We start from the raw sequence: 10,959 nt of genomic DNA on the forward strand, positions 1-10,959 counted from the left end.
CTTAATTATACAGTCTGTGCTGGAAACATTACAAACTGGTATGGGATGTGAATGACCCCAGAAAAGAGGACTCTACAGCAAGTGATTAAAACCGCCCCAGAAAATCATTGGATTATATCCACAGAGCATGAGTGATGTCAGTGAGGTGACGTTCCTGCACAGAGCCCAAACATTAAAGTCCATGCCGACCTCGGCGACAGCCTGTTCACCCTGCTGCCTTCTGGCAAGTGATGCAGAAGTATGTGTTTGTATGTATCTACACTGTCATGCCACCAGACTACAGAGCAGCGTCTTTCCTCGGGCTAAAACACTTCTCAACTCATCCAACGTACTCTACCAATAAAAAACAGTTTATTTTGGTTTTTCTCGTGTAGCGTGAAGAGACTGCAACTTGTATTTCATTCTGCAGCCCTGCTTTTTTAGAATAATAATAGCTGAACCTTGAATTTTTAAGTCTAATCCAACATTATTTTTTACAAAGCTTCATGGTAGACCGAATTGTGAGGGTTCATAAACATATGACCATAATACCCAGTGAAGTTGATATGTATATATAAAAATCATGATTAATGCCAAATCTGCCTCAGTTGGTCTTTTTTTCAGTATCAAAATAGATACTGAGTCTTTGTGCATCTCATCGTCTGCATTTCAATCCTGCCCACCATGGAATACAATAATAAAAAGATAAAACAATGAACTGACTTACTCTGTGTGGTGAGTGTCAATTGTGTGGAAGAGCTCCTTCAGTTCCTCAGCTGTCAAGACTCCATCAGAGAAGTAGGCCTTGAATTCGTCAAAGGACAGCTTTCCATCATCTGGGGACGGAGCACAAATGCATCTTTTCAACACGATGTCAGGACAGCTCAGTCAGGGCTGCAACATCCTGTGAGCTGAGCTGGCCGATTTTTAATAGATTCCTTATAGAAATCTCAGACTTGTTTTGGTTCAAATGATCACTATGGTTTGTGCCTGCAGGTGTAAATGAAATGTATCACGGAGGTGAAAAGATTTTAAGGTGGTCAGTAGAACAGATTTCATTCCATAAGAAATGAAAAACAAATTAACTGGCAGAAATGGAATATAATATAATGTTTTCTTTAGTACTGTAATCACCTAAAAATAGGAATCATTGTGTTTTCAATACCTTACAATTAGCCATTTATATCTACATTAGGAGGGGGTCCTTGACCATGGAGTCCATCATGTTGCACTGCCATGTTTCTACAGTAGCCCGGAACAGACAAACTAAACACTGGCTCTATAGGCCACTCACGTTTTCGCATCAACCACCATAGTTAGCAGCCCCTCAGCGATGAGCAGCATGGGAAAAAAACAAGAATTTTAATGTGAAACTGCTTAATTTAGTGTTTTTACCGATTGAAATCACTGGGTCCATTTGTTTCGGAGGAACAAACCTCTGTGGAGAATTTCACTCCAGTAAAAACCTGACATGTCTGGATCTTAAGTTTTTCAGAGGTAAAAGATGCACCCTGATCAGCAGGTGCTGAGCTAGCAGCCTATGTCCAATGAGCCAAACAGCATCGGATAAAGACTGATTTGTAAAGCAAAACTGCTTTATTTAGTGTTTTCACTAGTTTATATTACCTAGTCTGTTTGTTTTGGAGAGGAAGTGATCTCTGTGGATAATTTGGCATGAATTCTAACTGGAAGAAATTTCAGCTGGCTGCAATCTTCAATTCCCACCACTAGATGCCACTAAATCCCCATAAATCTTACACACTGTTCCCTTAATTAAGAATGTATTAATTCCATAAATGATTCTATCTCCTGAACTGATGAAACTGCAGGGAGTGAATCAGCAAGAGATAGCATCGAGCATATGGATTAAATCACTTCACAGTGGAAAAAGGAGCAATAAAACTTGACAAAATAACTCCACGGTGATCCTTGATTTAATATTGTATTAAAACAACACTGTAATGGATCATCACCATTTGTTTCCTTAAACCAGCTCACTGGGAATCTAAACAATCAGGTTTTTTTTTTGCTCTGATGCTCTGCAGTTATGCTTAGAATAAAAGAGCCCAAGCTGTGTAAAATATTCTCGAGGTGAAATTTAAACAGAATTTTAAAAATGAAACAAACTGAATATCCTGCAGCAAAAATAAAGACAATCGACCACAGACAACATGTTTCCACAGGGCTCTGACTGCCGTTGTCTCTGTCTGTTTGTGTGACACAATTAATGGTCATTGCTAACCTGCTGCTCTGGAGGTGATGTTCACAATGACTGTCATGTCAGTAAGATGCTGTGAGCAAGAGAGAGATGCTCCACAAGACACATAAATCAAGTACAGAATGAGTGACTCACTGTCAGTGAGCTCAGAAATAATCCTAGAACGGACCTGACATGTGAGCACTGCTGTTTGCACAGCACTAAAAACAAACATGTGGGACGACTTCTTATCTTGCTGCATGACAAGACCTCAAATCATTCACAGCGAGGGATGAACATTCAATATGCAGCATGTCATGTAAATCATGAATTCTGATTGCTATTTCTGCATGTGGAGAAAATCAATTTATATGTCAGGATCTATGTAAAAATGTTTGTTCCTTAAATATAACACTCAATTTGATGTGGTTTGACCATGTAATTCCAGCCTGTATAAATATCTAACATGATGTGTGTGACAGCAGAGTTATAATTTACAGCATGTGTTCACTTGACTCGCAAAGATACTGTCATTGTGCAGTCAAGTTGGTCTCATCTTCAGCTGAAGGATACATGCATTTAGATTAAAGTTCCAAAATCAAATCAGCACATTAGTGGTTGCTACCCTCCTACCAGATGAAAATGAAGAGAAAATAACAAAGAAATTTGGATTTGAGATTTCAGTTTTCATTGTATAAAAACCTTCATCAGGACAGAAAGCTGCCTGGGCAGAGTGTGCATAAGCATCTTGTCTCCTGCGATTATATTTCTTACTGTGGTATTTCTTTTCTTTTATTGGCATTTCAGGGCCATTAATGGCAAAAAAAAAAAAAAGCTGTAGCCAGCAGCCAGTTAGTTAAGCTTGGCATAAACACAGAAAACAACAGGAAACAGCTAGCCTGGCTTTGTCCAAAAGTAACAAAATCTGTCTACCAGCACCTCTCAAGCTCAGTAAGTTACACATTATATTTTGTTTGTTGAAAAATAAGTGAAATTTAAAAGCCACAATTTGCTGTTTTACAGGTTGTTATATACTGGACTTTTTCTCCTGCCAGGCAACCAGTAACTCCAAGAAGTTTCTGGTCCTGGCAAAGATACACTATAGTCTGGAGTTCAAAGAGTTTTATTTCATTTTGATGTGAGTGTCTATCAGACTGACTTGACTGAATAAATCACTCAGTAAATTTAAAATTCAAGGCCTGTGTTCCATAAAAGATAGAGATACCCTGGATTCAGACTCCTGCTGTCCCTAAACAACTAAATAAACGATGTTTCTCTGTATGATTATACTGGGTAATATGATAATGCTACACGAGACAGAGCTGAAACAAAAACAGAATTTGCTGTGAACCTCCACCAATACACCTCTAAGTCATTAGGTGTGCACTGCTATGATAAAAATGTAAACTGGTACGAATTTTTGACGTTTTCTTCGTTAATGCTATAAAAAAAACAACCTTGATGGGCATGGTCAGTTTCCTGTTTCCATGGAAACTGTAAGAGTATCAGCAGAGAGTCATGATCAGAATTTCATTGAGAAAGTAGACACACACGATAAAGAAAGGCTGAAGTAACACCAAAGACAAAGGAGTGTGTGTGTGTGTGTGTGTGTGTGTGTGTGTGTGTGTGTGTAGGTGTGTGTGTGTGTGTGTTTGTGTGTGTTTGTGTGAAGGAGCCTTTGGTGCAACACTTACCATTTTTATCAGCTCTCCGTAAAATCTGTTATGAGAAAAGAAATAAAGAGGGATGTCAAAAAAAGGTTTCCCAATTTTAAAATAAGTGTGTGTGTGTTTGTGTGTGTGTGTGCGGCGGCGGGGGGATCATTGATCACACTCTCAAAGGCAGTGTGTCATTAAATTATTGATAGTGCTGTCCCAGAGTCCAGAGGAGATGAAAGGCAGAGTGGCAATGACCACATTGGCTTTAAAAGGCTCCAACCACCTTGAAATAGCACTGCCCGCTTTCTCTTCTTGTTGAGTTTGTACTTGTGGAGAAGAATTTGAACAGGCTTTGAGACTATTTACACATTATCACTATAAATCTAACAGCGTGGCACTAAATGTGCAAGATCTGAATGTTAAAACACCATCCTTCCATCTTTGGATTTTCCGAGCTTAGGGGACTTCAGCTCTGTGATACAAAAGGGTAAAAATACTCATAAAAAATATCCGCCCACCTTCTTCTAGATCTTGGCAGTATGTCATGTGTTCTGAGTTACATAATTCACTCTAATTTTCCTGTTCTGTTGTCTCTTCTGCTGTCCTCAACCTCTAAACTCCTGTCTCTGTCTCAGTTTTACCTTTGCTCATCTCTTCTCCAACCTAATTTCTAAAATCAGTCATATAATTAAGTACAACTACGTATTCATGCAAGGCAATTGTACACAGTCTTGCCATCCAAGTCAGCAAATACATGCTCACAGGAGCAGATTTCAGGGGGGACACAAGCGGCACGTCCCCATCACTATTTAGAAGATGCGCATTTATTTCCACCCCAAAAAACATGAATGTAGCAGAGAAATTTGATTTTTATGAATTTTAAGACATTTTCACTATAAGTTGATGCAGAGAGGAGGCAAAAAATTACATATAAAAAATTACCAGAATGCAGGAAATAAAGCATTTGACGCTTTAAATTTCCTTATATGCCCACTCCATCAGTTCTGTAACAAAAGCTACACTCGTGCAAATATATGATGGAAAATTGTAATGATATGAACAGTTTTTAAGCAAAAATGCCAAACATTTCATAGATTAAAGTCTCAGTGAGATTATTGAAGGGTTTTTTGGGTCTCACATTATTGTAAACTTAATATTTTTCGCTTCAGGTCTAGTTCGACAAAACAAGACAATCTGGGAAAGGATAGGAAAGTTTCCTCATTTTCTGATGTTTTATAGACCAGTAATGAATCAACAAATTAATTGATAAGAAAAAGAGATGGCACATGCATGATATGCCTGTTCCTATGCAACTTGGCAACACTGAAATATGATATTGTAACAGACTGTGTGTCCTTCTTGAGATGTGATGGGGGAAACTTCCGCAGTTTTGTGGGGCTTGTGCACGTGTGTGAATTTGGCAAGGTAAATAAAAGGACCCCCAGGACACTCGACTACAATATTTACATAAACAGGTCCACTCGGCTATTCTGATAAAGTTTATACACAGTGTGCATTTTTTCTCTGACATTTTGTACTTTAATCTTAGAGAATTTCAGAGATTGGCTGGTAGTCCAGACCACGACCCCTTATCCCTAATCCAGTCGCTACTGACCTCCACGTGTCATTGTAACGAGTACAAGCCAGTCACAGTGCACAGATCTGTAATAACGTGTCATAGGGATCGGCGAGGTGTAAATGGCTGAACAGCTGCAGTCTAACACTTCTCACACTGGTGCAAATTGATACTATGTGAAAGACGTAAAAATAATCACCATTTAGAATTGTCCACTGATTGGATTCAGTCATTCAGATACTGGCTCACACTGAAAACCCTGACTGGTTTAATGAGTAAAAGTAATTAATTTTCAAGTATTGAAGCCTAATGGTCCCCTTGGATTTTTTTCCTTGACTATCTGGTAATGAAGTGGAAATCTGGCATCACAGCAGCATCAAATCCTAAAGAAACACACACACTGAGCCACAGCATTGACACCTAACCTGTTTCAAGATGACACAAATGATTGTTTGGAAGCATCATGTGGGTTTTAATGACACACACCGACTGGGGCGAAAGCGAGGAGACGTCAAGAAACAACAGAGATAACACTCTGATGACCAACTGGCCTCTGAAGACAAGCAGCACTCTCAATCTTTGACAGAAGATAGAGCAGCTGCTCAACATCAGTGAGACATGTGATGTTACATATAGCTTTCCACCTCTGATAACTCTTCGTTCTCCTGTGTGCATCCTTCCCTGTCTCTCTCAAACACTGAAGGCAGCCAGCAGGTTTACAGCTAAGACATCACAAGCAAATGAAAGAGCGGAGGAAAATAATTGGTTGGTGGGTATCGTGGAAGAATGAACCAGGAGAGGGAAAGCCACTTGAGAAGAGAGAACCACTTGAGGAAGATCATTAACTGTAGTGATATGCATATTGGATGTGATTTTAATATTGAAATTCTCATCATCTGAGGGAGATCTACAAGTGATGGGAATCCTTATGGTATTCTCTTGTATTTCTAAAACAGTTAAAATTCAAAAGGTTCTGAACATCAGTATTATGCTTTACATTGTGGTAATGCTAGATTTGGCTTTGTTAGGTCAGCAGGAATAACACCATGACTTTCATCAAAAACGTCCATCATTTTATTAACTTGGCATTTGCTTTTGAACATTGACATAAAAATGGATGGCCAGCCTTTACACCATGAAGCTGAATTGAAGGTCAGTCTTGTCAAGTTAGTTAATTGTATAAAACGGGGAACCCTTTGTACCTTGCATGCATAAAAGGGATCCATATTAACTTCGGTGATGAAAAAACCTCCATAGATTACTATTAAAAATTGATGAAACTTAGATTTCATAAGTAAAATGTATACATAACTGTATATATTGTCTTATTTAATTGCAAAAACAAATCAAATCAAAGAGAAATCTGAAGCATGATTTTTTTTTTACATTATTATTACTATTAGTTTTGCTACTAAAGGCTGTAGATTGTTGCCTATAATTTGAAATAATTAATAAAGTTCTGTATTGAGCTTGTTTTTTAAATTATTTTTTTGCATTAATAGTAAGGATTAAATACTTTTTTTTTTTTTTTTTTTTTACTGTAAATAAGGATAAAAAATGTTTTACTTACATCAATGAAAATCGACATTCCCTTCTTCAGCTCCATCTGAGCTGTGGGCTCCTCAGACACAGGTTGAACCTCCTCTGAACAATCCATCATCCAAAATGTAGCTTCAGTTGTAAATTGCAGAGGAATGTGTCCGCGTGAACCTCTAATCTGATCAAAACCAATGTTCAAAAAGAGCGACTCCGTCGCGTGGTCAAGTCCGCGTGAATACAACACAAAACTTCCGAATTACAGTTTCACAATTTAACTAATCATTATTTCCTCGCAGAATTTAAAAATAGCAAAATATATCTTTATGCTACTTTTTTCGCTCCACATGTCTTGCTTTTTTATATATATTATTTCACTAATAATTTAAAGTTATATTTTAAATTTAGCCTGCTCACGCTGACCCCTTTCCCATCTTTTTTGGTTTTATTTTGAAAGCAAAATCACTAAACTTCCTGTCATGTACTGACTGTCTCTGTCAGTCCTGATACCCCTTTGGATGCTGCTGTGATGCGTCTAGACCTGCAGCTCCGCTGGAGCAAAGTATCACTGAAATGCAAATTCTGCTTTTGCACTTCGTGGTGCATAAGCAAAGTAACTCCACTGACAGATCAACGATTAATACTCATACAGATAACTGCAGAAAATACTGATGCAATTAATTCTACTGTTTAATATACCGACAAATGAGCAGCACAAATAGCATATGCTCGGATAGGGATGCTATATATAGACTTTTTTGTTCAAAGATACAAAAGGCAGACAAAAGGTCAATTCAGCTTGAATTAAATAGCTGTTTATGGTGTCCTCTCTGTGGCCTTAGACATTTATCCCCAAGGTAGTCTTAAAACATGAAATACAGTAATCTTAGGGAGCTGGAAAGCATCCCCCTCACAACTCACTAAGGTAAAAATAGATACACATATACAACAACAACAACAACAACGACAACAACAACAACAACAACAACTACTACTACTACTAGTAATGATATAATAATAATAATAATAATAATAATAAATAATAATAAACTTTATTTGTATTGCACCTTTCATACCAAAAATGCAGCTCAAAGTGCTTTACAAGATTGCATGAATCCTTCATATGAAAACACACATAGAATGAACATTAGACCAGTGATTCAATGCTATAATTAATGTGAAATAAGATGACAGAATTAAACCCACTTGATAAAAATGACAAGAATTGTTATGTCATGCTTTTATTTAAGGAACCCCTACTAATTACTCTCTCTCTTTGAGGTCTATTTCTGGGCGCATGTTTTCAGGGGTGCAAACTTAAAAATGGTCCACAGGACCACAGCAATGTCAATTTCCATGTAAGGACAAAGGATGGAGTGTGTGGAGGGTTTTTTTCTGGTTGAGTTTGCCTTTTGTTTTGGTCAAAGAGAGATGGGTGTCACTTCTGCTGCTGAAATCTGCTGCACCTGTGTCCATCCGTTTGGTGACAGTTGTGAAACTTTCTTGTAACTTGAATATGCAATTTACAAGAAAGTATTAAAATCAGAGCTCTGGGGAAAAAAATCCCTGCCTGACTGAACCAGCTCATTTCTCCATCAGCCTTTGCAACTCATTAGCACTGGTTTATAACCTGTTTGTGAAGAACTTCATTAATTATATCTTTTTAAAAATTGAAATGTAAAGACAAACTGTATGTTTCATAGTTAGAGATTTGTTTTTTAGTTAACATGACATTTCCAGGCCTACATTATTTTTCATCAAGCTCTTGCTGTACTTACACATAAAGAAACATAACTGCTAAGACCAAAGATGGACAAATAAAGGTAAAACATACACAGGACTATTATGTACAGTAGTGTGTGAATGAATAGGTATTCCTGTAAATATTAACAAATATGAATAATAATAATATAAATGTTATTATTATATAGAAAAATAAAGCGTCATAAGTCAACTGTTCTGTAAGTTTTAAAGTGTATATATACAATGGAAATAAACAAATACTGAGTGGATATACATTGAGTATATGATAATGTGCAGTATGTGTTTGTATACTCTCGCTCACTCTTTTTCTTTAACTAATTTTCAGGTCATTTTTTGTCACCTTTTACCATTTTTTCCCCCCTATGTTTTGTGTTTAAATGCTTGTGCTTAAAAGCATATGAACATAGCACAAGGAAACAGATGTTGGTCCAGGTTTCAGAGGGGTAGCAGACAGGTCTCCTGAGGTGCAGCTGTTGGAATCAAAGGAAAAGAATAGTGGGACGAGCACACGTCTTTAGGGGCCGTCAGTGCTGATGGTCTGGGTGCTGGAGGAGATTTACCCCAGCCTCACCTGCTGTCTTCAGTCACTAAGGAAGTTTGTGAATCACTGACAGGTGGAGGCTGGGACACACCTTTTACCATTTTTTCCCCCCTATGTTTTGTGTTTAAATGCTTGTGCTTAAAAGCATATGAACATAGCACAAGGAAACAGATGTTGGTCCAGGTTTCAGAGGGGTAGCAGACAGGTCTCCTGAGGTGCAGCTGTTGGAATCAAAGGAAAAGAATAGTGGGACGAGCACACGTCTTTAGGGGCCGTCAGTGCTGATGGTCTGGGTGCTGGAGGAGATTTACCCCAGCCTCACCTGCTGTCTTCAGTCACTAAGGAAGTTTGTGAATCACTGACAGGTGGAGGCTGGGACAGTAAGCTGGGTGAGTTGGAGGATTTCTGCAATGGTGCTTTTGAATGCTGGGCTGACGTCAACTTGTACATGTCCCTGGGGAGTCAAGATGTTGCAGGATGTGGTATAGTACCATGTTGACTGCATCACCTACTGACCTGTTTGCCAGGTAGGCCAACAGCAGGGGGTCGAGCAGGGGGTCTGTGATGTCCTTCTGGTGGGTGAACACCAGTTTCTCAAAGGATTTCAAGACCACAGACATCAGGACAATGATCCTTTGGTCATTTACTCCTTTGATGGAAGTTTTCTTGATTGTGAAGTGTTTGAAGCAACATGCTTTACCTGTGAAACAGTGCATCCTAAAATATGATGTACCCAATAAAACTAGGCAATAAATTGGATGAGATTGTTGTCAAGTGATAAATATTTCCATGTAAATTGAGATTGATCCAACTCATTAATAAACCCAGTAATGTAGTTGGATTGGTTGTAAATCTGTGTAAGAGTTCCATCTAGTGGAGTGTTACGACAGTACAGCAGTCAGTTCCAACATAAAAACAAACTAACCATAAACATTTTTAATGTGAAGCATTAAACATTATCTGTGGCTTCATCTATGCCTATACAATGTATGATATCAAAATAAAAGCCTTTGAGATAGTGGTTACAACATAATTTTTTTAGGAGTACCTCTGAAAAAAAACAACTTTCCTCACTCACAGCTGGAAGAGGCAGGCAGCAAGTGGTGGTAGATGCATGAATGCACATATTGTCTGCTTCATTCCCCTCATTATGAATTTATGATGAGCATGCCAAGCAGGGAGATTCCCCTCAGGCTACTTTACTGTATGCTCTCACTAATACAGGAGACTATCATTACGAACTCTGTTGCATACTAGAAATCCTGCTTTTTATCATTAAAAATATATGAATTAAATTGTATGTGTGTTAGAATGTAACAGGATGACATTTACATTACTGTTATAGCCTACAGTATATATTTGTCTATAACAAAAATTTGCTCATGTCTCAATCACCTACAATATGTATGATGCTATAAAACAGTGTACATGTTAATTTGTCAGTATACTCCAATAATGTGAATTATAATAATGTAGCAATTATGAATAATGGTTACATACTTTAACTTAGGCACAGTATCTGAGGCCATATATTTCAGTTTTACTGCTGGGAATATATGTTGTCTTGCATTCAAAGTTTTACCTAATAACATTTTAAGTAACTTGTTGGCCCACTGACAAGTGTTTCCATTTTATGCTATTTAATATATCCACTCATTCGACTTCTTAAAAAGAAAAAAACTATTGATAGTTTATAAAATCAGTCATA

General features: G+C 37.7%; 1 protein-coding gene across 1 annotated transcript in view; it reads right to left on the bottom strand.

The window, feature by feature from the left end:
- Nucleotides 1–7,089, bottom strand: part of necab1 (N-terminal EF-hand calcium binding protein 1) — a 45,162-nt gene extending 38,073 nt beyond the window's left edge. Inside the window, exons 1-3 of the mRNA XM_042507157.1 lie at nucleotides 6,981–7,089; nucleotides 3,871–3,895; nucleotides 707–815 (exon numbers count right to left, since the gene is read on the bottom strand). Of these exons, the coding sequence (XP_042363091.1) occupies nucleotides 707–815; nucleotides 3,871–3,895; nucleotides 6,981–7,070 (224 nt within the window). The 5' untranslated portion in view covers nucleotides 7,071–7,089. The remainder of the gene's footprint in view (nucleotides 1–706; nucleotides 816–3,870; nucleotides 3,896–6,980) is intronic.
- Nucleotides 7,090–10,959: the final 3,870 nt, after the last annotated feature.

The sequence above is a fragment of the Plectropomus leopardus genome, chromosome 18 (genome assembly GCF_008729295.1).
Source record: "Plectropomus leopardus isolate mb chromosome 18, YSFRI_Pleo_2.0, whole genome shotgun sequence".
NCBI lineage: Eukaryota > Metazoa > Chordata > Actinopteri > Perciformes > Serranidae > Plectropomus > Plectropomus leopardus.